Source organism: Camelus bactrianus, chromosome 27 (genome assembly GCF_048773025.1).
Source record: "Camelus bactrianus isolate YW-2024 breed Bactrian camel chromosome 27, ASM4877302v1, whole genome shotgun sequence".
In the NCBI taxonomy this organism is placed as follows: domain Eukaryota; kingdom Metazoa; phylum Chordata; class Mammalia; order Artiodactyla; family Camelidae; genus Camelus; species Camelus bactrianus.
The window spans coordinates 13,965,585-13,993,576 of NC_133565.1; the positions used below are offsets into that span (position 1 = coordinate 13,965,585).

A 27,992-nucleotide genomic window follows, 5' to 3' on the forward strand; every position below is an offset into this window, starting at 1 on the left:
TTGTAGTTTACTGTAGAGGAACCATACCACAATAAAGACGTTTTTTAAAAAAGAAGAATAAAAAAAAAAAAAGAAAGACTCTCTGCAGAAATGAGTTTCTGATTGCCTTGGTTTAAGTTGACATTTTTCAAGTGGGAAATTATGGCTTACAGAATCAGAAAAGGAAATCAGATTAAAAAAGAAGTAGGTCCTTTAAGAGCATATGTCAGTTACTTAGTCTTTCTATTCTACATAAAAGTCAAGCACAAAGAGCCACACTTCTGTTGCAGCTCCTTGCGGCGACAACCAGTATGATGAGGACGGCAAACGCCTGCCCCCCTGCATCCCGGGCGCCTGGCTCACGCCAGCCATCATGGCGTGCTACCTGCTGGTGGCCAACATCCTGCTCGTGAACCTGCTCATCGCCGTCTTCAAGTACGTGTCCCAGCCGCTGGCCGGGTGCTTGTTGTTTATCGCTTTACAGCTGTTCAGTTGAATCTCAGAAATCCCCCCCACGCTGCCGTGGATTTCCATGGAATTCCACTAGGGCTTTCAGATGCGTAGAACTTTCCGCAGTCTTCTTAGTTCAACCATTCAACAGCCTTCGTGTCTTTGTAAATCAAGAGTGGACATTTGAGGGGCAGGTATAGCTCAGCAGTAGAGTGTGTGCTTAGCATGCACGAGGTCCTGGGTTCAACCTCCAGCATCTCCATTAAACAAACAAACAAACAAACAAACCTAATTACCCTCCCCCCCCAAAATTAAGAGTCAACCTTAAATTTCAATTCAGTCTTGGTTAGTATTTTAACACTTCAGCGTGTGTTTTAACCTAATGAAAATCTTTTCTTAGATGAAAGTCTCCTGAGATAGAGAAGATTTATCAGGTTGTACCTTTAATTCACTACCAGAGCCACAGGGAGCAAAGCTAATTTCATAGGCTGTGACAATTATTGTGATAGTATATAAAATGTTTCTTATCATTTACAGAATGGAAGATAAAACAGCCTAGGAAAGAAATGGCTTAAAATTCAAAATAAAGTTTCTTGTAAAACTTGCCCCTTTTGGCACGATAGGTTCAGTATGTGACCATGATTCATAAATGTTGGGAAAAAATTATTTTAGCTTCTAAGATGACAAATATGAGAGAAAAAAATCCTTTATAGAAATATAGCATCTTCATTGCTGACCAGAGCATTGGTGAGAATCTGGTTACACTCCTGACTTGACAGATTAGAAAATGAAGGTCAACAGAGGTTAACCGGCTTTTCTAAGGTTCCTATGTCGGTAGACAACATGCTTAATCAGGATTCCAACAATCTTAAACTTACTACCTCCCCTCAGAAACTAAAGGAAAGCAAAGATTGTATCTCTCAACATCCAAAATTATGGGGGGCGGGTAAAGCTCAGTGGTAGAGCATGTGCTTAGCGTGCATGAGGTCCTGGGTTCAACCAAAACAAATAAACCTAATTACCCACCCCAAAACAAGGAAACAAAATTATGCTCCTTCGATCAAAATGTTCAATGATTAACCAACTCAGTTACCAAAAAAAAAGGGCAGTCGACTAATTGTTTGACTGAATGTCAAGCTTAAATATTTCAGAATGTTTAGTAGAACGGTTCATACCTTTAAATATCAGAAATAAAATTTCCTGAGCATTCAGGAGACTGGAGTGTGGTTTTTCAACAATGCACTAGGTAGCATTTCAGGTTTTCTAAAAATTAGATTGAGTTGCTTCTTTTTCTTAAACCTGACCTTTTATGGAAGCATAACATGTAAGCATAAGTGTACTTAGTTTCCTAACTTTAAAAATTTTTTTTAATTTTAACTTTTTTTTTAATTGACATATGGGCAGTTTACAATGTTGCATCAATTTCCGGTGTACAGCATAATGTTTTAGTCATGCATACACATACAGATATTCCTTTTTATATTCTTTTTCATTATAGGTTACTACAAGATATTGAATATAGTTCCCTGTGCTATACAGTATAAGCTTGTTGTTTATCTATTATATATATAGTAGTTATTTTTTTTTAATTTGAAGGAGGGACTGGGGAATGAACCCAGGACCTCATGCATGCTAGGCATGCACTCTACCACTAAGCTATACCCTTCCCTCCTGGGTAGCATTTCAGTACACTTAATTCTTATTCATTTATACGAGTAAAATGACCTTGAATGCAGATAATCCATGTCAATAGGACAATGAAAAGACAGGAGGTTAGTAGGAGTCAGTATTAACGAGCACTAACAGGCCATTTCATTGTATATTTTCAATTCAGTTTCAGTAACTCTGATTGCTCTGTGAAATCATAATAAAAAGTAACACAACTAACTGAAAACGTATTCTTTTTAAAGCAATACCTTCTTTGAAGTAAAGTCAATATCCAACCAAGTGTGGAAATTCCAACGATATCAGCTGATTATGACGTTTCATGACCGGCCAGTCCTGCCTCCACCAATGATCATTTTAAGCCACATCTATATCATCATTATGCGTCTCAGCCGTCGCTGCAGGAAGAAAAGAGAAGGGGACCAGGACGAAAAGGATCGGGGACTGAGTATGTGCAGGGCTCTCCAGTGTCTATCTGGGGCTAGTTTGAAAGAGGGTTCCAACTGGATACCTGCATGGAACTCGCCTTAAACACACACTCTAGTCCAGCTGTGGTTCTCTGCAGAATACTGCTCATTTTTAAATAAATGATGGCATTTTCTTTAGTTCTTTTTTTTTTTCAGGTTTTTTTGGGGGGGGTAATTAAGTTTATTTATTCATTTATTTTAATGGAGGACTGGGGATTGAACCCAGAACCTCCTGCACACTAAGCACACGCTCTACCACGGAGCTATATCCTCCCCCTCCCCAAGACAGTTCTTAAAAATAACTTTTCTGTGTAAATCGGACGTTCCTTTCAAAATGTTTTAATTTGCTGCAAATAAAGAGAAAGGAAAAACACTCATATACATTTGACTCTGTCCATAAAGTATCTGCAAAAGGCTTTCTAGAAAATAGTACTCGTTTTCACTTTCCAAGTTAGCTGTGATTTTGTTTTTCGTGTTAAAAAGTGAGCTGTTTAGCTCCAGCGGAGAGATGATTGCTGCATATTACAGTGCGCCTTTGTGTGGCAAACAGTCGCGGGAGTCACAGTGCTGCCTGCAAGTAACGGGAAGGGAGCTTGATTAAGGGCTGGCAGTGAAACTGGCAAGGATGCAACTAAATCGATTCTGGCGGAAGTGGCTGGTTTCTCACCTGGTGACCCCTTCTGCCTTTACACAGAGCTATTTCTCAGCGACGAGGAGCTGAAGAGGCTGCACGAGTTCGAGGAGCAGTGTGTCCAGCAGCACTTCCAGGAGAAGGAGGACGAGCAGCAGTCGTCCAGTGAGGAGCGCATCCGTGTCACCTGTGAGAGGTGCGCCCTCGCCACCGCATGGCGCAGGGGCTCCGGGTTCCTCCGCCCCTTTCTAGGGGGATGTCAAGTTCGTTTATTTTTTCTATTTTTTATTAATACTTTTTGAGATACAGTGGATTTGCAGTGCTGTGTTTGTTTCTGTTGTACGGCATATTGATTCAGTTATACATATATACTCTTTTCCGGATTCTTCTCCATTATAGGTTATTTCAAGATATTGAGTATAGTTCACTGTGCTATATAGAATAAACTTGTTGTTTGTCTATTTTATATATAGTAGTTAGTATCTGCTAATCCCAAACTCCTAATTTAGCTCTCTCCACCCCCTTTCCCCTCCCCCATAACCATAAATTTGTTTTCTATGTCTGTGAGTCTGTCCCTGTTTTGTAAATAAGTTCATTTGTGTCTCTTTTTTTTTTTTAGATTCCACATATAAGTGATATCATATGTTATTTTTCTTTCTCTTTCTGCCCTACTTCAGTTAGTATGACAATCTTCAGGTCCATCCATGTTGCTGCAAATGGCATTATTTCATTCTTTTTATGGCTGAGTAGTATTCCATTGTGTGTATATGTGTGTGTGTGTGTGTGTGTGTGTACCACATCTTCTTTATCCAGTTATCTGTTGATGGACATTTAGTCTTGGTTATTATAAATAGTGCCACTGTGAACCTTGGGGCACATGTATCTTTTCAAATTAGAGTTTCCTCTGGATATATGCGCAGGAGTGGGACTGCTGGATAATGTGATAACTCTAAACATTGACTCTCAGTTCTTGTGTTGATTCAACTTTGGTTTTTTATGCATTTTCCTCAAAAAAAGTGTGAAAGTACCTAGATGATGGTTATATATTGTATATAGAGGTGAAAAATGACATTTATTGCAAGGATTCCAGGCCAAAACCCAAACAAGGGAAACAAACAAAAGATCCCTGACAGTTCTTGCCCAGCCCCCAAAGTGGGAGCTTTTAGCCCAATACAGTCCACGGAGAGAACAGCTGGCTGGAGGGCCGTGTGACTTCCAGGGGCATTTCTCCACGCCCTCAACACACGGTGTTCCCTGGGCCAAGGGTGGTCTCCCACAGGGACTGAGCTCATCATCCTGCCCTGTGCTCCTGTTGCTCCTTCCACCGCCTGCCCAGCCTAGAGGAACAGAGGTAAAATGACTGCCTCTGTGCTCCTTCGAGAGCAGGAACTACAGGAGGGGCGAAGGCGTCTGTCCCCATCAGAGTGGAAGCCTCTAAACCAGGGCGGTGTCTGTATTTCAGACCCTTTTCCGTCCTGAGTACCCAGCAAGAACAGCATTATCTGTAGGGTAGCGCTTAACACATGCAGAATGAGTGACTGGTCACGTAGGTGAGTCCACATGTGAGCAGATGCAGGCAGGTCCAGGAGGGACAGAAAGGGTGACATCAGCCACACTCAATAGCCTTGTTCTTCCTGCCTTGGCGACTGCAGAGCATCCAGCAAAGGTAGACGGGGGACAGCCAACCTCCACAATAGACAGTTTTTTGAGTCACATAATCTTTGAGAGCCTTGATCACTTAAAAAAAAAAAAAAGCAATTTTAGCTATGTTAAAGAGCATGATGATTGATAAAACGTCGTTCAGAAGAGTTCAACCAACAATGCTTGTAGAAGGGTGAGCATGCAGAGGGAGACACACCTAGGGGATTCTGGTGCATCATTCTGTCCAAAGTCCTCAAGGTTAAAATGTTCTGATCTCCTGCAGAGCATGTCTGATACATACGTGTATATTGAGAAACAAAAACATGATAGGACTTCAGAAGAATACTCTAGTACCTAATTCCCAGTGAGGGTCCCCTGCAGTGACAACAGAAGTCACGACACACCTTGAAGTCTCCCTGCTGTGTTCACAGGAGAGATGATGGCCCCGCAGCTGCAGGTCTCTGCCCCCTCCCTCCTCCTAGACCCAGTCACCTGAGAATCCTACCGGCCAAATTTAAGGGTTGTCTGCACCAGCTCTGGGCCTTAATAAGGTCCGTTTTCAATAAAACTTCGAAACACTACTTTGCTATTTTCCTAGTAATTACTAACTTTTCCAGAAATAAACAGGACTTCTTGAGAAGGATAAAGTGCCCCCATCTTGATAACCGAAAATTTCCATTTGGTGGTTAGACGTTAATGAGAATTTAATCCCAGCCAGTAATTTTACAAGGGCGATTGTGTTGTAATTTACAAGGGAGATCTGGTGGTTTTGCTCTGCCTTCCCCCACCCCCTGCCCTCCCTTCCCCGAGCATTGTTTGGAGTTTTACCATGCTTGGACCAGGGCTCCAAGAATGTGGTTATCAGGCCACTACCAAATTGCATTTTCCTCCAGGGGCTCCGAGCACACGTAAGAGGAATGAAAGTGTGCAGGGCAGTAAAAGCAGGCTACTTCCCGTTTCCCTTGGCTGAGATCTCCAGCGGGGAAAGGGGAGGGATGGGGGCACATTCCTGCCCCTCCGGTTCCCTTTGTTGACACTTTCTTGGCTGAATCACAGGTGAATGCCAGAGAGAGGAAGAGGAGGAGGTCTGGGAGAAGGTAGCTTTTCTTTGTTCTTAACCAGGGCAGCTGGGGAGCAAGAGAAGGGGAGAATGGAAAAAATTAGTTCTTTCTGATGAACTGTGGGCAGTGATTACATTTAAAATCAAATTTTAGGGTCCTTAGAGGTCTCTGCCACTTCTTTAATCTTTTTTTTTTTAATGTTTAGTGTAGTTGATTTACAATGTTAGTTTCAGGTATACAGCAAAGTGATTCAGTTATACATATACTTACATAGATTTTCTTTTCAGATTATTTTCCATTATAGGTTATTACAAGAAATTAAATACAGCTCCCTGTGCTACACAGTAGGACCTTGTTGTTTATCTATTTTATATATAGTAGTGTGTATCTATGAATCCCCAACCCCTGGTTTATCCCTCCCTGCCCTTTCCCCTCTGGTAATCATAGTTTGTTTTCTATGTTCGTGAGTGTGTTTTTGGTTTGTAAATAGAATTTGTATCATTTTCTTTAGATTCCACATATAAGTGATATCATATGATATTTGTCTTTGTCTGACTGACTTCTCTTAATATGCTCATCTCTAGGTCCATCCATGTTGCTGCAAATGACATTATTTCATTCTTTTTTATGGCTGAGTAATGTTGTGTATGTGTATATATATATATATATATATATATATATATATACCACATCTTTATCCAGTCATCTGTAGATGGACATTTGGGTTGTTCCCAGGTCTTGGCTATTGTAAATAGTGCTGCTGTGAACACTGAGGAGCATGTGTCTTTTTGAATTAGAGTTTTCTCCGAATTTATGCCCAGGAGTGGAATCTTTGATCTTCTTTATATATTTGATTGCTTTTCTTGTCTGCATCACCATTTGTCCCTTGATGATTTTCCTGTTCTTCTCTCAGTTGGACCTGCGCCACTGGGACGGCAAGGTCAGGTTAGGGGTGAGCATCTACAAAAGACACTGTTGGTGTCCGTCCCTTCCTGGCCTCGCTGTTGTCTGGGCACCTTGCAAAACTGGAGCCAGTGATTCACACACGTGTTCACACGGGAAGTTTACACGCTTGTTGTGCTCCTCCGTGCAGGGTGCTTTGAGGGCTTATGTCCAGGAACCAAACCAAACCAAAATCAGGCTTATGGCCTTCCCCTGCTGCTTTGAAAGGTATATCTAAAATTCCAACAAACTGACCATTTATTTGTATCATATAATTTCAACATTTTGTCAGATCTGACACTTCATCTGAGGAGGCAGGGAAGGAGCCGGGATGTATATTGAGTTTTTGCAACAAAGACCAGGTAGTCGTGATGCAGGGAAAATGTGGAGTGAGAGGATGGCCATGTCCCAGGTCGCAGGCGAGCCCCTAGGATGCACCCTACCAAGTGAGGGTCCTTGGCTGTGCGCAGGAAAGAATTCAAGAGCGAGCCATAGTAGAGTGAAAGCAGATTTACTCAGGGAGATGCACACTCCACAGGCAGAGCTGGGCCGTCTTACCCAGAAGGGAGGGCGGTGGCCTCAGAGCATGGGGTCAGCTAGGAGAAATGAGATCAGGCCACGAGGTGTGGGGGTGTTAGTTTTTATGGGCTGGGTAACTTCGTATGCTAACAAGTCGGGGGATTACTCCAACTACTTTGGGATAGGGCCTGAGATTCCCAGGAACTGGGCCATCACTCTTTGACCTTTTACAGTCAGCCTAGGATCTGCCCTGGCACCTGTGGGAGTGTCATTTAGCAGCTGTTGTATTTCAATGTGTGTATATTGAAGCTCAAGGTCTACTGGGAGCTGAATCTCCCGCCATCTTGGTGTAAAGGCTGAGTCATTCTTTGAATGGTTGTGCCCTGCCTGCTTCCTTCCTGTCTCAGTTGGAACATTAAAAGATTACTGTTAATTAAAGAAAGCTAGGTATCTCAAGTTAAGGAATTTAGTGATTTTCTATGTATGAGAAGATGCAAAAGTCTGGGCTCATTGAAACCAGTCCTTTGATGTGCACTTTAGCTCTTTAGGGCCAGTGTCCTGTTTTTTCTCCATCCTGAGTTCCCTCTGGCTCACAGTCAGGGTGGAGTAGTGGCTGATGACTTGATGGCACAGCATCCTTCATTTACTGATATGGCTGGCAGTAATTCTCATTCACATGGGTATGTAACCCAGATCCCCGCCCACTGTGCCCACTCAGTGGTCTGAGGGCCCTACACTCAGGCTTTTCCTCCCAAACCTGGACATCCACTCCCCCCCCGCTCCCTCCAATCTGGGCTCCATGAGAAGCACCACAACTGTCTCCTTCAGCAAGACAGACACTGGCAATTATTCTGACACCTCCCTCTTCTGCACTCAGGATCACCACGTTCCGATCACTTGCCCTCCTGAATACATCACGGTCTGCTCACTTCTTTCCTTCTCTACACTGACACACGAGTTGAAGCCGGTATCATTTTTCACTTGGGTTCCTGCAGTTGTGCCCTCAGAATTCAGTCCTCCAAATTCAGTCCTGCTCTTTCAATCCATTTTGCACCAGAGAGACATAACCAGCTTCAGCATCCCTCACCACTAGCTCGCCCTGAAAGCCCCTCAGTGGCCTTGCTGTCTGTCCAGCCTCCCCCTGCACCATCCTCCCCACGCGCTCAGTCCTCCAGTCTTGCTGGCCTTCTTCTGTCCCCTCAGAGCCACTGCAGTCTTCCTGCCACAGGGCCTTTGCATATCCTCTTCCCTCTGCCTGCTCATCCTTTGGGTCCCTGCCCAAATGCCAGTTCCTTATGGAAAACCTCCCTGACCGCTTTACACCTTAGACTAGGTCAGAGCCCTCAGACTCAGCTCCATGATGGCAGGGACCATGTTTAGGTTTCATTCACTGCTTGTTCCCAGAGCCTGCACCTCACCCCAGAGCGGGAACTCAATCTTTCTGAATGAATGGATGACACAAACTTTGGTCTCCTAATTTGAAGGCAAATTTCTGTCCTCCCCTCAAGGAATTCCCTCCTGGAGTATCAAATAGGAAACCAACCACGTCCCCTCTGGATTTGAAACTGATTTTACTGTTGGGAGCAAGGAACAATCTCAACATGCAAATGATTCTGGTCCCTGTAACTGTCAGGAAGAATCCTTAATATCAGCAACACCAAACCGGCCTTGGTGCTGTCTCTTCGAAGGGATAACAGCACATCACCAAGAGGGCTGGTGGGAGGAAAGCGTTTTATCAGTCACTTCTGCCAGCACAACCAGGTAGGACTCGTCGACCTGAATACTCTATTGTTGTCATACCAGGTTAATTACTGGAAACAAGTCTCCTTATCAGTTGGTGCTTGAAGCCCTTCTCTGTGTCTCTCACAGATCCACCGTTGAAGGCAGCATTCCTCCTGTGGTTTGAAGTCCCTTAACTTGACACAGATTCACAGGGCCTCAAGTTGAGTTGGAAAGAATCTTTTCTGACAAAACTTTGTCAGATTCAACTTCCTCTTTTTGAGCAATGAGAAAGACGGAATCCAGTGTGTTTTCCTTTTTTCCATGGCTTTAGGGAAGCTTAGCACCAAACTTAATATTTAATTCTAAGAAGTGTATTATTGTAGGTTTTAGGAATATGTGGTTGACATGGCCTCCTCATTTCCTCTACTCTTTCATGTCTTCTGTTCCATTTACATAAATTTACTTTACATGTCTGTTATTTCAAAGTATGCAGGATATAACTCATAAATTACACATTTTTAAATGCAGTTGAGCCTGTATTTAAGGCTGTAGGTCTTAGACTGACCAGACCCACAATAGTAGGTTCTGATTCTCCCAAAACTTTCTGGGTTAAGTGGTTTCTTGTCATATTTGCAGATCTGGATTAAGGTCTTGGGTTTCCTAAGGCTTGTTGGGAAATCAGTAACCAATCTTGAGATCTTATTTGGCATCCTCTTCCCAAGTGACCAGGAAGAGAAGATGCTGGTAAAAAAAAGACCCTAACAGGAAAGACAAGGAGAGAAACAAGATAGTAACTAGAAGAAGACCTGAAGGAAAGATCAGTCTTGGAAAGGAGGTGGTGATCCCTGTTATGTAGAGAAGCCACTGAAAGACAAAAATGCAGGAAAAGAGAATGTCTTCATGTTATAGACAAGGGTCAAGGGTGATCAGATGATGGGGAAGGGGTAGGATTAAGTGTTGGAGGGTAATTTTTTTATTTTATTTTAAAATTAAGGGGGGGGGTAATTAGGTTTTTGTTTATTTATATGGTGATACTGGACCTCTGAACCCAGGACCTCGTGCACACTAAGCATTTGCTCTACCACTGAGCTGTATCCTTCCCCTCAAGTGTTGATGTTTTAGTGTGTCTGGTAAATGGCAATCTTGTTCCTGACTTTGAGAGCCAATTCAGAGATAGATAAAAATATCAGCTTTATTTATAATGAATGTTGTGCTAGAGTATGTCACTCAGTCCTTGCTGAACACACCCCAGAATTAGACGTACCCACTCAGTCACGGGCACACTAGCCACCCGCAAGCCTCCCTCTTCTGGGCAGAGTCAGCCTTCTCTGCAAAGCTTACCATAAGACCTGGACAAAGGGAGAGCCCACATTCCATGCAGGCAGCTGGCCCCCAAGGAGGGAGGATCATACGTGTGGCTGACCCCAAAACTCCAACCAGAAAATCAGTTCTTCTTAAGAATAAAGAAAAGGCTAGAGGGAGGCCAGGAGTTTTACACTAACAGAAAATTCAGACCCATAAGAAGAAACCACAAGAAGGAGGAAGAAGAACCCCATAGCAACATTACTGACTTGAAGCCAGTAGGGAGGATTGGAGTTCACCTTTAGGAGAAATGTGGCAGGAAAGGAGGAGCCAAGAGATCGCCTGGCAGGAATAATGGCGACCCACTGAAATCCACAACTTTCACCAGTGTTGCACTATAGCCCAAGGGCAAGGATGCAGAAAGCAAGTGACGCGTGAGGCATGGAAAGGGAAGCTGAAGGGAACCTGTGCTCCAGGAACTAGTCGGTGCAGGTGTCACAATGATGTCAGGGTTCGCAAAGGGCAGCAGAAACCTTATGTTGCCTGCAGCAACCAGTTATTCCTGCCTAGCCCTGGAGTCCTCATCTGACAGATAAAGGGTCAGGGATGGTTACTATTATGCTGAAAGTAAGGGAGACACAACCTAGGATGTCAGTAAGAGCATCACTGAGTGGCTGACTGGAGTCAGAGCAGAAAGTAGAAAGAAAAGGCTAATGACTTAGATGACTTGAATTCTAGAAACCAAGGAGGTGTGAGGCATGACCATGTTTGTATGTATTTCTGATGCAGCCTAGAGGGAGAATCATTGAGAACTTAATATTCTTTTAGTAACAACTCAGTATTTTGCTTCCTAAAAAGAAGGAGGACAGGAGATTAAAGACCTGAGTCTTGTTCTTTGTTTAGACTTTCACATATAAAATCTCTGTGAGGAAGCATAACCAGGTTCTTCCCTGGGGAGGGTCTCCCTACAATTCCTAAACTTAAAAGGCAGCCCCACATGAAGAAGTCAAGGGGAATGAAAACAGCTGAATGTGAAATTTGGACTGGATGAGACAAGTCTATGATCGCTAGACCTGGAATAAAATTACAGGGTAGGAATAGTCTTAGAACTCAATATAGAATGCCATGGGATCTTGAACATGGGTTTCTTCAAGTATGAACGGGACCTAGTTGTCCCACTAACATTATGTTTTTATGTCAGCATTCAACTCTCTCATTAAGGAAATGTTCCCATATAATTTACAAGCTGCCTTGCAGGTGAAGGGTGATCATTGCACAAGAAAAGATAATTGCAGATAAAACAAGTTTTAATAACTGGCTTCCTACTGGGCTCCTAATGTCTAGGTTCTGTCCTTAGGAAGGACACATAAGGACTCTGTCCATGAGAGCATGAATCTGGATCTTACATTTAATAGATCAAAGTCTATGAAAGTCCAATAGAGTTACGCCCCAGATAAGTATTCTCTTGGAAGTTAGTACCAAAGTTCTACAAGCTTATATATTGTTGTGCCTGGCATTTGAATGAAATGGAAAACATTTACAATGCCTTAACAAAAATGCACTTTCGTTAAACTCCTTTAAGTTTTCGTGGTGTAACATTCAAAAATCCCTAGGTAACAGAGCCACTGAGATACAGATCCAAGTACAGGAAGGTTTGTAGCGGTCCTGCCTGGCACGGCCATGTCATTCTGCACTTGGAAAGCACCTACTTCGTGGTGTACCTTCCTTTACACAATTTCACCTTTCCCAACAGTATCCTGCTACACGTGTTGTTGTTATTATTGTCATGATTATTATCCTTGCTTCACAAATCACTTCCTGGTAAGAGAGGCACCACAAACAGGAGCCAGTGGAGTCGCTTTGTCCCTCATGAGGATACAGGCATGTCTCAGAACGACTCCCGCTGTTAGCTAAACGTTCATCAGAAACAGCCTTTGTTTTCTTCTTGAAAACAAACTAAACAGACAAAAAGACTCATGATATCTAATGTCCGCTGTTAATCTGGAACCTTTAACTTTTACTTTCTGAATTTAAAATACAAGTAGAAATATATATATATAAAGGATACCGGACAATAACTAAAATCTACCTGAAGAAATAAAGAACACCAGTAAAAGTAACTACATAGGTAAGTATAAAAGACATAAATGTATGTTTTGGTTTTAACTACTTTTTAATATCTATATAATTTTAAAAAACAACTGCATAGAGCAATAATTACAAGTCTATCTTGACAGGCACACAATGTATAATGATGTAATTAGTAGGCAAGGAAAGCATGGAGCTTTATAGGAGCAATTGTTTTGTATACTATTGAAAAAGTTGACATTAATCTGAACTACATTGTTATTAAGATACTCATTTTAATGCCCAGGACATCCACTAAGAAAATAATTCAAAAACATACAATAAAAGAAACAGGAGAATTAAAAATGTCTAGAAAAGACTAGAAAATGTCTACTTAACACAGAAAAAGGTAGTAATGGAAGAACTGAAGAACAAAAAAAGACATAAGACATGTAGAAAACAAACAGCAACGCAGCAGAGGAAAGTTCTTCCTTTTCAGTAATCATACAAAATGTAAATGGATTAAACTGTCCAGTTAAAAGACACAGACTGGCAGAATAGATTTTTTTTTTTAATATGATCTGTATGCTGTCTACAGAGACATACTTCATAGTCACAGATACAAATAGTTTGAAAGTAAAAAGATGAAAACAGATATTCCATGCAAACAATAAGCAAAAAAGAGTTGCAGTGGCTATACTGGTATCAGACAAAATGTATTTTTAAGACAAAAATTGTTACTCAAAATGAAAAAGGACATTACATAAAGACAAAGAAGATCTAACAATTATAAATATATATGCAGAGCCTCATAATCTATGACTACATATATGAAGCAAAAACTGACAGAACTGAAGAGAGGAACACACAGTTCTAAGATAATAGTTGGAGAACCCAATATCTCATTTTTATTAATGACAGAACTAGACAGAAGATCATCAAGGAAATAAGTCTCAATAAATTTTTAAAAGATTGAAATAATTCAGAGTATGTTGTCCAATCACAATGAAATAAAAGGATTTAATAACAAAAGAAAATTTGGAAAATTTACAAATATGTGAAAATTGAATAACACATTCCTAAATAACCAATGGATCAAAGAAGAAACTGTTCACAAGAGAAATTAGAAAATATTTCAAAGCTGCACAACAGTATGAATGTACTTAATGCCACTAAACTGGACACTAAAAAATGGTTAAGATGGCAAATTTTGTATTATGTTTATTTGACCACAATTAAACTTTTTTGAAAAAAGGAAAGATAGAAAATATTTCAAAATGAACAAAAAATGAAAACACAACATGACCAAAACTTACGGGATGTAGCAAAAGCAGTGCCAGAAGAACATTTATAACTGTAAACACCTACATTAAAGAAAGAAGAAAGATCTCAAAGGCATTGAGCAGTGAAGTAATGAATAGACCACCATCGAGTTCCCACACTGATCACTGAACTGCTCACAAACAGGCAGATCCCAAAAGCACTGAAAAGGCTTTGAGACTAAACTGAAACTGAAATCACCACCCACAGAAACCATATTAGAATGTGTAGGTTGGACCTAGCCGGGTCAATCATTTGCTAAAACAAAAATATCAACATTATCCACAGGATTTAAACCAGACTTCTAATCAAATGACATAATATTCAAAAGGTCCAAGATACAATCTGAAATAATTTGGAATATGAAGAACCCAGAAAATGTCAACTCACCTGGGTGAAAAAAGACAACAAATAAGTATCAACGCCAAGATAACACAGATTTTGGAATTACCCGAGAAAGACTTTACAGTAGCTGTTATTAAAATGCTTGAAACTAATAGAAAAACATAGAAAGTCTTAGTTAAAAAAAAAAAAGGAAACTATAAAGAAGACCCAATGGAAATTTTAAAAACTGAAATATACACTAAGTGAATCTCACTGGATAGGCTCAATAGCATAACAGAAATGACAGAGGAAAGAATCAGTAAACTTGAAGGTATATCAGGACAAATAATCCAGTGTGAACAACAGAGAGTAAACAGACTGAAAAAAAATAGCCTCAGGGGCCTGGGGGACAATAACAAAATGTATGACATTTGTGTCTTCAGAGTCCCAGAGAGGAGAAAATATGTGGTGAAGAAAAGAATATTTTAAGAAGTAATATCTGAAAACTTCTCAAGTCGGGTGAAAGACATAAACCTACAGGTTAAAGAAATTTATCAAAGGCTAAGCAGGATTAACTCAAAGAAATCCACACTTAGACATATGTTAGAAATTGCTGAAAACAAAAGACAAAAAAAAAAGTTGATAGAAGCCAGAGGAAAATGATGTATTATTTACAGAGAAACAGCAATTTGAATAATGGCAAATTTCTTATTAGAAACCATGAAGACCAGGAGGAAGTAACACTGTGTTTTTAAGGCTGAAAGAAAAGAACTGTCCATCAAAATTCTATAATCAACAAAGCATCCTTCAGGAGTGAATATGAAATGAAGATATTTACAGACAGAGGAAAACTAAGATGACTAGATAAAGAAGATGTGGTGTGTATGTATCCAAAATGGAATATTATTCAACCATGAGAAAGGAGGAAGTCCTGCCGTTTGTGACAACCTGGATGGGCCCTGAGGGCATTTTGCTAAGTAAGATAAATCAAACAGAGAAAGACAAACACTGCGTGATATCACTTATATGTGAAATCTAAAAACGCTGAACTCAGAGAAATACAGGATAGACTGGTGGTTACCTGGGCTGGGGGAAAAGCTGGGGGGATTGGCGAGGTACAAACCTGCAACCAGAAGATGAGTAAGTTCTGCAGATCTAAGGCCCAGCAGAGTGATTACAGGCAACAATACTGTTGTAAACTTCGAAGTTGCTAACAGAGTAGATCTTAATTGTGCCCACCACAAAAAAGAAATGATAATTATGTGACATGGCATGATAGACGTGTTAGCTAACACTATGGTGGCCATCATATTTCAACATATAAATGTAACAAATCAACACGTTGTACACCTTAAACTTCCACAATGTTATATGTCCATTCTATCTCCATGAAAACAAAACATTTTTTAAAACCCCATGCTCACACAAAACTTGCACATGAATGTTGATAGCAGCTCCTTTAATATTTGCCAAAAAAAAAAAAAAAAAAAAAGGAACTAACCCAAACATCCTTTGGCAAATACCGTGGTCCATGTAGTACTATGTAATACCATGTAATGCTACTCAGCAATTAAAAGGAACAAACAATTAACACATGCATGAAAGTCAAAGACATTCTGCCGAAAGAAGCCAGTGTCAAAAGGTCACCTACTGCATGATTCAATTATTTGACTTTCTCCAAAATATAAAACTACAGGGACGAAGAACTGATCAGTAGTTGCAGGGATGAAGGGTCGGGGAAGGTGTGATTATAAAGGTTTAGCACAAGGGAGTCTTGGGGGATGGAGAGTTATTCTGAATCCTGATTGTGAGGTTGGTTACAGAAATTTATACATGTGTGACTATCCAAAGAACTCTACACACACATACACACACACACACAAAATAGTCCATTTCCTGTATGATAGTTTTAAAAAGAAAACATGAAATTAGAAACATGACATGTTAGGAACATGTCTAAATTTTAGAGGGAATCAATTTTATTTCATGAGAAAGCCAAGCAAATCATCTTGGACTTAGAACAGTTTTTTGTTCCGTGTTGTGCTGGAAAAAAAAATTCATTCTGTGCTGAAAGGAAAGCAGAATTAAGATGTTGAAATTTGGTGGCAGGGAGGGTGTAGTTCAGTGGTAGAGTGCATGCTGAGCATGCACAAGGTCCTGGGTTTAATCCCCAGTACCTCCATGAAAAATTAAAAAAAAAAAAAAGATGTGGAAAGTTAGGAACGCTCATATCTCACTATGAGCTCTGTCCTAAATGATAGATATCTTTAACAAGTTTTCCTGCCAGTCAGTGTGTAAATCACTATGAGACTCTTACCAAGTTATTTCCTAACTTTCCCCGTCTGAAATGGAAATCCCTCCATGAATTTCCATCTATAAGATGTCAAGATTTATGATACATGGTTTAAGTAATTAACAAAGCTAGCATACGAGGTAGTTCCTTGCATGTCCTTTTTTTTTTTTTTTTTTCATCATTTCAGACAGAAGTGAACCTAAACTCGGTTTTTACTTTCTTCTTTCACACATGCTGTAAAAACTCAATGCAACTTCCCTGGATCTGGCATAGCCATCTGAAATGCGCGGTCTCCACACTGTAGCCGTTCACGGCGAGCTTGAAATAGCATCTGATGGTTTTTCTCAACTAAACCACATCGTGAAGAATTGTTTCTTCCCTGGCTTTAACTAAGGGGGTGGCAGGAGGGGCAGGAAATTTAAGGGTCACCTAAAGGGTCCTACAAAGAGCTTAGGGGGAGGGGAGGGGAGAGAGGTGTAAAGGAGACTAGAGAATCAGATGAGTTTGGGGGTTCTTTTTTCTGTGTGAGTGGCAGGCAGTGCTGTTACCTGGATTAGGTAATACAGGGGAAAAAATAGGCAGAGAATTACACAAGATTTGAGAGGAAAGACACTCATCTATATTTTCCCAGCTTATTAATTTTTAAAGGTTTGCTTTATCACTAAATGTTGTGTCTGCTGAAGAATCTCAAGTTTGTTATGGAGGCAATGTGGTTTATAACACAAGAGGAGGCAATCATGCGGGCAATGGATCTGAAGCCAGCAAGGAGGCATTACATCTAACGGAGAAAACCAAGTCATACTTGAAGTCATGGAAGATTCATTGCAAAAAGGTCTTCTCTTGATCCCTGAAATGCAGAAGGAGAAAGGACCCTTAAAATTTATAGCAGGGTTCCCTATAGTGGGGAAACTTTTTTTTTATGAAGTCTGGTCAGTTTACAATGTTGTGTCAATTTCTGGTGTGCAGCGTCATGTTTCAGTCATAATACACATTCATAGACTTGTTTTCATATTCCTTTTCATCATAGGTTACTACAAGATATTGAATATAGCTCCCTGTGCTCTACAGATGAAACTTGTTGTTTATCTATTTTATATATACTAGTTAATATCTGCAAATCTCGGGCCCCCAATTTATCCCTTCCCACCTCCCTTCCCAATGGTGGAGAAGCTCTTAAAGAAGGAAGTCAGGGCTCCCCCTACATGGTGAATTCGGTGAAATTTGGTACTCCTGGTGGCAAAGCTTCAGGAAGTCAGACCCTTCCTGCTCAAATAATGTGGTTTCCTAAGAGGGCATAAAAATAGTCCTTGCCCCAGGAAAGAGTTGAGAATAGAAGCCAAGGACCCTCCCACACGTCAGAGCAGAGCTGTCAGTGTGGCCAGTGGAAGTCCAACATTAGCACACACAGTCATGGGGGAACAGAGGGCAAGGAGCTGCAGGGGTGCTGGGGAGTGAGGCAAGTGCAAGAGATGCAGTCAGGTGGGGAGTAGAAACTGTGCACAAGGAGGGGCGGCAGAGGATGGGGAAGTGGACAAGAGGGAAGCCAGAACAGGTGAGGGAATTTAGAAGGATCTGTGGAGTGGGGAGTAAAGCCATCCTAGAAACAGACTCAAAACAAGCTGGGTGACCAGAAAGACTGCCTACACATTCTCACCCAAAGATGGAAAGTGGGAGAAAATAAAAGTTTAACAAAAAGTCAGACTGAGCTGTTCTCCCTCACACACAGCTGAACTTGCCGGGACAGACCACCTCACTGCCGGGTTCCAGGGACCCAGAGGCTCCTGACTGGGAGCCGGGATCCCCTCTGCCGGCCACCCAGGGGACAAATTCAACTTTTAGAAAAGAGTCCCAGGTCCTGGGCATCACTTTCTGCCTTTCAGGGTTAGATTTCACAAACCGATGGAAAGAAATCGTACTGTGGGTAATCTTGAAATATGAAACATAGTCTATGCTAGCAGATTTCAGACAACATTATAGTTTCAGAGGCTGTTGCCTGATCTTCTAGGTGGTTAAGGAAAAAAAGAATCTAGGGGTGGGTGGAGCTTAGTGGTAGAACACATGCTTACCAAGCATGAGGTCCTGGGTTCAATCCCCAGTACCTCCATTAAAAAAAAAAATCTAATAGCAGGAATTTATAATCTGCCATGGTCTTTCTTTCTTACAACTCCACTAAGGAAAGACTAATTATTACATATTATTAATTACTATAATTATTAAGCCATTTTAAGTTACTGGTATTCTTCAGACCATTAGATGGCCTCTTGTCCCTGAAGTAAACCATCTGATAATCTGAACTTAATTATTAAGTCATTTTCTGAAGCCCTAAACTCCAAGTAATGCTTTTAATTAATTCATTTTGTCCTCATAACCATTCATTGCCAACAGCTGTCATGAAAACTCAAAAATCGAAGTGCCGGTGTCTTCCGTTGTTATCAGAAGCAGTGTGAAGGACTAGCTGAGAGACCAAAGCTGGAGTCACACTGGGTGCCTTCAGATCCCAGCGCCACTGTGTGTCCTTAGGCAAATTACTTCCACGCTCTAGGACTTGATTTCCTCATCTGTAAAATGGGGACGATAAAACAGTGCCTACTTCATAGGGCTGTTTTGAGGGTTAAACGAGCCCGGAATAGTACCTCTATGAGTACTTACTAATGAATACACAAGGCACTTCGAGCAATGAACAGTAAATAGCACCGTCTGTGTTAATTGTATTTCTATCATTTTCTCGTGCTCCTCCCAGTAATTTTTAGTAGTTGTTAGGAGTGTGTGAAGTTTAAAATTATGCCCAATGAGCTCCATGGGTCCCCAAAGACTGAAGAAAATCACATAACAAAAATAACATTTTTTGGCTTTTAGTATCTAGTTAATCTCGGTTTAACAACCCTATCCCTTTGTGTTCACCAGAGTTGAGAATATGTCAATGAGATTGGAAGAAATCAACGAAAGAGAAAATTTCATGAAAACTTCCCTACAGACGGTCGACCTTCGGCTCTCTCAACTAGAAGAACTATCTAACAGAATGGTGAATGCCCTGGAAAACCTCGCGGGAATTGACAAAGCCGACCTGATACAGACCCGGTCCCGAGCTTCTTCTGAATGTGATGCGTTGCACCTGCTCCGGCAGAGCAGCATCAACAGCGCCGACGGCTACAGCATGTACAGATACCATTTCAACGGGGAGGAGCTGTTGTACGAGGATACTTCTCTGTCCATGCCACCAGGGACAGGGTTCAGGAAAAAAGCCGGTTCCTTCCGCATGAAAGGAGAGAAGGACCAAAGAACGCACCTGGTACCCGAGCGTCAGGGCAGCCTGCACCTGTCACCCAGCACAAGCACGCCAGCAACCCCGGAACGCGGTCGGCTCGCATTAGACAACGCCAAGAGCACTTCGGAGCCGAAATTAGGTCCCGATATTGGGATTTCAGCTGAAGATGATGAAAGGCAGGCTGACTCCAAAAGAGAAGAAACTATTTTCCCAAGTTCAGATCAAACAGATGTGATGCATGGACAGAACAAGACAGATTTGCAAAGCACTCGGCTAACAGTGGAAACAGCAAAGATCGAAGGCACCACTTCCCATCCCCTGGAAGAAACAAAGATGGCATGCAGTTACCCGGAGGAAACATTCAGGGCCTGTCAAACGGTGAAGTCCAGAAGCTTTATATATTCCCGTGGAAGAAAGCTGGTCAGCGGGGTTAACAATTGGAGTACAGAGTACAGCGCAGTCGTGGACCATACATGCCCCTCCACAGTCCAGCAATGGACCACAGAATGGAAATACGAAGTTCAAAAGATTACGCGTTCTCGAAGCACAGACATCCCTTACTTTGGGTCAGAAGCAGCAGTGGAGGCTGAGCACAGAGGGCATTTCACGGATCCCGAAGATGAAAACTGTGTTTCCAAAACAGCCCCTCCGACCACCCGTCTGTCTCTAGCTGGTACGGATAGAACTGACCAGGAAAACTTACTGTCTGTGAAAACTGACCAAACTTTGGGATTCCCATATTTAAGGTCAAAAAGTTTACATGGCCATCCTAAGAAAGCGAAAGCCATTCGGGGCGACTTAGACAGATCTGGACACGCAAGCAGTGTTGGTAACTTAGTGGTTGTACCTGGAATTACGACAGAAAAACAGCAGGTTAAGCAAGAGAAGACGTCCACAGAAACTGAGTGCTAATGTGTTTTGTTTTTTTGATTTTTCAGTCAGAGCCACTGATGAGTACCATTTTGGTCATCTAAACATCATCAACTTCTAATAGTCTTTCTCTTTTTTCTTTTTTTTAATGGAGGTACTGGGGATTGAACCCAGGACCTCATGTATGCTAAGCACGCCCTCTGCCACTGAGCTATTACCCTCCCCCTAAACATCATCAGAAAACGTTTTCATTACAAATGTTTGGCAATTTGGACTTATTAATTTAAGATTTAATGCACTAAACTTAAAGTCATGTTTTGTTAGCATGTGTTAGTAAACTTAGTTGTTCTAGTTGGAGTAGGACCAATGAGAGTGATAATACTCCAGTCATGATAAACTGCTTAATCACTATACAAGATCCTACAGTCTATTTCTGGGGGCAACCAAGTAACCTAAGACATGCCTTTGGGTGCCACCAATAGGTTACTTAAGAGAGTCAGCAACTATGTAAGAAAGGGGAAATAAAGAGAAAGCAAACATGAAAAAAAAAAAGGAGAGGTGAGAGAGAAAAACAATAAAATAATGAGAATTGGAAAGAAGCCATAAACATCATGTGTTTTTATGGGGTTTTGTTTGTTTTATGTTTTAATGTTTTATGTTTGAAAATTACATGATGAAAAAAAAAAGTACATGATTACATCAAAGTTCACATTGTAACAGTGTAGGGTGACCAAGAGTTTTGTTGATGTGTAAAAATAAAGTATCCAATATGAATCTTCCTGTTGTCATAGAGTCCTTGATGGCAAACACAATTTTTTTTTAAATTGAAGTACCATCGGTTACAATGTGTCAATTTCTGGAGTACAGCACAATGTCCCCGTCATGCATATACATACATATATTCCTTTTCATATTCTTTTTTTATTAAAGGTTATTACAAGATGTTGAACATAGTTCCCTGTGCTATACAGCAGAAATGTTTTTAAATCTATTTTTATATATAGTGGCTAACATTTGTAAATCTCAAAGTCCCAGATTTGTCTCTTCTCACCCTCTTTCCCCTGTAACCATAAGATTGTTTACTATGTCTGCAAGTCTGTTTCTGTTTTGTAGATGAGTTCATTAGTGTCCTTTTTTTCTTTTCTTTTCTTTTTTTCTCAGATTCCACATATGAGTGATATCATATGGTATTTTTCTTTCTCTTTCTGGCTTACTTCACTGAGTTTGATAATCTCTAGGTCCATTCATATTGCTGCAAATGGCACTATTTTATTCTGTTTTACAAATGAAGGTACATTGGGGCCTGTTTTTTTCCAACAATATTTTAATTGCCTGGACTCTGCCTTTTATTTTATTTTTTTCTTTTTAATTGAAGTATAGTTGAATCACAATGTCATGTAAATTTCAGATGTACAGCATAGTGATTCAGTTTTACACATACATATATTTTTGCATTATAGATTATTACAAGATATTGAATGTTGTTCCCTGTGCTATACAGTAGGACCTTGCTGTTCATCTATTGTATATATAGTAGTGTGTATCTGAAAATCCCAAACTCCCAATTTATCCCTCTTCCCTTTCCCCTTTGGTAACCATAAGTTTGTTTTCTATGTCTGTGAGCCTGTTTCTGTTTTGTAAGTAAGTTCAATTGTATCATTTTTTTTAGATTCCACATATAAGTGACATATAATATTTACCTTTCTCTGACTTAACTTCACTTAGTATGATAATCTCTAGGTCCATGTTGCTGCAAATGGCATTATTTCATTCTTTTTTATGGCTGAGTAGTATTCCATTGAACATATACACCACATTTTCTTTAGCCAGTCACCTGTCGATGGACATTTAGGTTGTTTCCATGTCTTGGTATTGTAAATAGTGCTACTGTGAACACTAGGGTTCAAGAATCTTTTCAAATTAGAGTAAGGACATGTCTTTCTGATGTGCTTTTATTGTCCATAGGAGTGCTATTCAGTTCTTCTCTTTTTCATTATAATAGTTTTCTGTGGGATTTGGCTTCCATAATTTCCTTTGATTATATGTATGACAAATGGGTTTTCTCAAACTCTTTGAAGGAGGCAGTTGTCGGGATAGCTTTTCCAACTTCGCAGAGAACCTTTTTTATTTTGAGTTCAGCATTAAAATTTTTTCGATTCAGTTTACTTTCAGAGATTTCCTGGTCCTCCATTTTTATCTGGACCCTCCCTTCCCTTTGTCTTTACTTGGCTCAATTTCATTTCCATGCCCAGCACTTTGTCCTCAGTGTGGGTCCCTTTCCTTGAAGGGAGCCCAGGTGGATCTGTTTCAAGAGTTCCTGTAGCAATGCTGTTCCAGACGCTCAGACCGTACCTTGAGCCTCATGCTCTGGGAGACGGCAAACATCACTTCCTATCTCACTCGCTCTTCTCAACTCGACTGGCTGAACCAGTAAATACCTTTTGGCTATTCTAGGATTCTCCAGATGCCTGATTGATTCCCTTTGCTGATATTACAAAGGGCTTGTAACTGCTATGGGTTTGCTCCTCCTTGTCTATATTCTGGAAATCATGGGAAGACCATTTCACTTAGATTTGTCATTGATATTGTCCGTGGGTTTTTTGGTTTCGCTTTACAGTCCCTTTGTCTGCTTTTCCATGGAGACTGAACAATTACGCTGCTGCTGTCATCTTCCCAGAATCCCCCCTCAAGAAACAGATTTTTTTATTAATGACTTAATAGTCATCTTAAAGGATGATATACCCAGGCAATGGCACCGTCTTGCAGACATTCCACATAACCATTATACGTCCCCTCTCCCACTGCCATCACCATCACCTCCTTTTACCTGGACTGTTCTAACAGCTCCCACCTAGTCCCATGGCTTCTACCATGCTGCACCTCTACGGCAGGGTAAGTGAACATTTTAAATGCCAGTCACATCACATCACTCTCAGCTCAAAATGTTACAAAAACTTCTTAACTGTCAGGCCCCGTGTGACCTGGCTTGTTTCTTTTCTCTGACCCCTTCTCCCACTGGATTGGGCTGTTTTAAACACGCCAGGTAGGCTCTCACCTCAGGGCATTTGCACTGCTAGCCTCTCTTCCTTCTGGTTTCCACCTGGCTGACTCCCTCATGCCCGTTGATCTCTGCTCATAAGTCATCTTATCAAAAAGGCCTTCCATGACCACACTCCCTCTCCCATCGAAAAACAAAACACTCACCCTCCTCCCATGTTTAATTTTTCTTCATGGCACTCTTTATATATTATTTTTTTGGTATCTTTCCACCTATAGTAAAAGTGTCATGAAAGTAGAAACTTCATCTTCTTAGTGACCCAAGTGGTTTTTAACATAGAGTTAGCACTCAGAACAAATTTGGTAACTGACTGAATGACTATACAAATTACCAAGCACCTAATAGGTATTCAAGAGACATTAGTTCTTTTTTTCTTTTCACCAGGAAAAGGAAATGATCTATAGGGAATGCCAATATCCCCCATGATGGAAGAACCAATCACAGAAACAGAGTCAGAAAAACAACGGGGGGACAAAATAGTGACATCAGGGCCAAAGAAAGAAGATCAGGACGGGGAAGAAGCTATAAGACTAGTTCTAGGGGCTGTACTGTGTTCTCCCCAAATTCATACATTGAAGCCCTGACTTCCAATGTGACTGTATTTGGAGACGGGGCTTTTAGGAGGTAATTAAGGTTAAATGAGGTCACAAAGGGGGGTTAATGCCCCTATAAGAAGAGACACCTGAGTGAGATCCAACACCCTCCCCTCAACCCTATCCCCAATCTCCCAGCTCTCTCCACTGTCCAAGCCAGGCAGAGAGCTCTCACCAGAATTCTAGCCTGCCTTTACTTTGATCTTGGACTTCCCAGCCTCCAGAACTCTGAGAAATCAATTCGTGTTAAGCCACCCAGTTTGTGATCTTTTTCTTATGGCAACTCAAGTAGACTAATACAATTAGCCATCTGCAAATGTCATAAAATTTAGGGTGGGTCCTAACAAGTCTGGGAATCAGAGTTTTTCCATTTTTCAATTTTTTTGTCATGTATTAGAGTCATAGATCCTAAGAAAACCTGTACAGCAAAGACTAAATCATAGTAAGTCATTTCAGTATTGAGAAAGATCCACATATTCCTTGAAGAGTATTTATGGAAAAATTTCATTTTTTCCAGTGTTATTGAGATATAATTGACATACATCACTGTATAAGCTTGAGGTGTACAGCATAATGATTTGACATGCATATATCATGGAATGATTACCTCAGTAAGTTGGTGTCGGCATCTCATACAGATACAATAAAAGGAGAAAAAAAATTTTTCTTCCTTGTGATGCGAACTCTCGGGATTTACTCTCTTAACAACTTTCCTATAAATCACCCAGCAGTGTTAACTATAGGCATCACGCTGTACATTACATCCCTATTGCTGATTTATCTTGTAACCAGAAATATGTACCTTTTGGCCACCTTTCTCCAGTTCTCCCTCTTCCCACCCCCTGCTTCTGGTAAACAAATCTGATCTCTTTTTCTATGCGTTTAGTTGTTTTTTTTTTTTTTAATCCATATAATGTAGAGAAATCAGGGACATGTTATTTAAATGTATGTGCACAACAGTCTCTTTGATCCCTGTAACTCAATGGACTTAACATTTTAAAATACAATGTGGTTGCAGAGCAAAATGGAATATGTTACTCAAACAAGTTAATCAGAAAGATTAGTGGGGTTCTGGATCCAGAATAAATTATTTTCAAAAAAATAAAGGTAACTTTTGAACCTTTGTTTAAATTTGTAGTGTTTCCATTAGCAAGACTTGTCAGTATGACTGTGATTTGTATGGCCACATTGGAGCTTCCTTGTGATAGTAATCATAAAATGCTGGATTAGGGATTTATCCCTCAAAGCATAAGAAAAGTCTAGTCTCAACGAAAAGATTTACCAAAATGCAACACCACTAGCCCCCTTCCACCAAAGGCTGCTCCAGTTCAGAAATATGGTGGAGTTCAGAAATGCCCTACGCTTGATAGGCTGAAATTCGTCTGTTCTTTGCAATTAATGGGTAGATTATTCGGTCCGTAGCCTACTGAAGCCCTCCACACCGTCAAGGTCTTACTATTGCCGGGCTTTTGATCATTTATCTGCTCAGTAGAATCTTTACATGTGAGGATAAGCAAGAAAAGAAAGGCAAGTCGCTTAAAATCTTTTTCCACATTAAAGTTTAATAAAGAGGGTAGAACTTAGACTAAACTGGGGAGTCCGGGTTGCCTGCCAGTGTCCTCTGTCCGTAGTCCCACAGCCCACGCCGGCTTCAGCACCCCATGGAAATCCGCAGTCGGCCCCGCTGGTGGGGGCTCCCAGTCTCGGAGGTTTCCGCGGAGATCACCACGGGGTGATGGAGCACCCAGTGTGGGACCTTAAGGGGCTTGATCGGATCACTGCCGGCTGCACTGGGACACTCCCGGTGCCAGTCCCTCACATGTGGGCGCAGACAGTATGACCTGCCGAGTCCGGGGCTCCGGAGTCCCCTTCCCCCGCGCAGGGCTCTTTCCAACCACTGGGAATAACAATGATCGCGTAAGCCGGGTCACTAGAGAGCAGCAGTCCAGGAAGCTGCCCCGGGAGGAGCTGGATCGCTGGGCAGTCGGCAAGGAGGGCGGCCTCCCGCTGCCTCCGGAACCCACCGCTGGCAACCATGACACACGCGGGCCGCCGTGACCTCCGAGGGCCGCAGTGACCCCCGCGGGCCGCCGTAGGAGCGTCCTCGCCCCGCCTGGGCCGTGCTTTCAAGATGGCTACCAGGCCCCGCCCCGCCCCCGCACCCTCGCTGAGGGCCAGGCAGCGGCGCCCGGCGCGAACTTCGCGTTCCGGCGCCTGCGCGGCCTAGAGGCCGGGAGCGGCCGGCCTCCGGCCCAGTGAGCGCCGTCTCCCGGGGCGGGGCCGGCCGCCGGGCCCCTTCCGGGGATGGACCCCGGCTCCTCCCCGCTCGGGCGGGCGCTCCGCCGCATCCCCGCCCGTCAGCCCGCCCAGCCCGGCTGGCTGCAGACCGAGCTGGGCGGCCGCGCGGGGAGCTCTCGACCCTCGGGCGTCGGGAGGCGTCAGCGCTGCCGCTGGCCCGCGGCAGGTCCCGGGCCGCGACCGGGCCGGGCCGAGCAGGCGGCGGCACCATGTTCTCACTCAAGCCGCCCAGACCCACCTTCAGGTCTTACCTCCTGCCGCCGCCCCAGGTAAACAGCGCTCTCCCCGCAGACGCCCTCTCCTCGCGCTTCCGGGGAGCCGCGGGCCCGGCCCGGAGCAGGGGGACCCGGAGGCCGCCCCGACCCGGTCCCCGTCCCCGTCCCCGGGCGCGCGCCTTCTCGGGAGCCCCGGCGGCTTGGTGGGAACTTGTAAAAGTCCGGCCCGAGACCTGAGGTCCGTAGTTCGGCGGGTGACGAGACCCAAGGGAGCGGTCGGAACTGGAGTTACTTAGCCCTTCGCCTGGCGACGGTCCCCGCTGTGACCGCCGGCGTGATTGCACGGCTGTGGGCGCCTAGCACCAGAGGTCACCTGCCTGTCATCAGCGTGAACCCCTGGAAGCGGCTTAGGCGGTGTTAGCGTTTTCACGGTCAGACTCCCAGTTCCATCGTGAGCAGATCTTTAAAAGAGCTTGTTTAAAATGTGCAAGAATTTAAGTGGGAGGGATGAGTGTCTGTCGCGTGTGTCAGCCCTTAGAAAACAAGTTTGCTGTCGTCTCTCACGGGGGAAAAAGTTTTGATTTTGATTTATTTTACTCCTGTATTTCAGACAGATGATAAGATTGATTCAGAACCGAAGATTAAAAAACTGGAGCCAGTTCTTTTGCCAGGTAAACATTAGAGTTCTAACAGATACTTTAGGAACGTGTTTGGGTCTAAGGTAATTATACCAACAAGTACTATATGGTTAACTTTCTTCACTTTATTTTTCCCCCTCCTCGTTTACTTTACATTTTAGCCAGTTAAAAATCTAACGACTGAGGAGGGCAAAAAAAAAAAGTTATAACTAAAGGACAGCAACAAAAAGTAGTGATTAATGATGTTTGGTCCTTGAAACTTGAAGCATGGTGGGAAACTGTCAGGAATATCACTACCTTATTTCCTTTTTTGTCTGCCGAAATGTTCTTTTTTAAAGCAATTATTAATGGCGTAGGTTGTGGAAGTACTCTTTATCCTTCACGTCAGTTGCAACTTCATGAATTAATGATGAATAGTCACGTCATCATTTTAATAGTATGCAAAGCAACTTTCATTATGTCTGGGTCTCTGCACCAATAACAGAGGTTAGTGAACTTTGAATTACTTACTTGGCAATTGTTTTTTGAAGGGCTCAGCTGTGTTTGCAAATCTCCTTGTTTCAGTTTAGAATGGGGTTTCTCAACAGAGGCACTATGGACATGTTGGACCTGATAATCCGTTGTTGGAGGGCTGTCCTGTGCATTGTGGGATGTTTAGCAGCATCCCTGGCC

At 42.2% G+C, this 27,992-nt stretch overlaps 2 protein-coding genes across 2 annotated transcripts in view; both read left to right on the forward strand.

Moving 5' to 3' along the window:
• Positions 1-21,562, forward strand: part of TRPM1 (transient receptor potential cation channel subfamily M member 1) — a 37,797-nt gene extending 16,235 nt beyond the window's left edge. Inside the window, exons 9-12 of the mRNA XM_074354053.1 lie at positions 270-414; positions 2,340-2,542; positions 3,256-3,388; positions 19,288-21,562. Coding sequence (XP_074210154.1) covers positions 270-414; positions 2,340-2,542; positions 3,256-3,388; positions 19,288-20,560 — 1,754 coding nt within the window. The 3' untranslated portion in view covers positions 20,561-21,562. The remainder of the gene's footprint in view (positions 1-269; positions 415-2,339; positions 2,543-3,255; positions 3,389-19,287) is intronic.
• A 4,858-nt stretch (positions 21,563-26,420) lies between these two features.
• Positions 26,421-27,992, forward strand: part of MTMR10 (myotubularin related protein 10) — a 45,169-nt gene continuing 43,597 nt past the window's right edge. The window contains exons 1-2 of the mRNA XM_074354126.1: positions 26,421-26,736; positions 27,293-27,353. Coding sequence (XP_074210227.1) covers positions 26,677-26,736; positions 27,293-27,353 — 121 coding nt within the window. The 5' untranslated portion in view covers positions 26,421-26,676. The remainder of the gene's footprint in view (positions 26,737-27,292; positions 27,354-27,992) is intronic.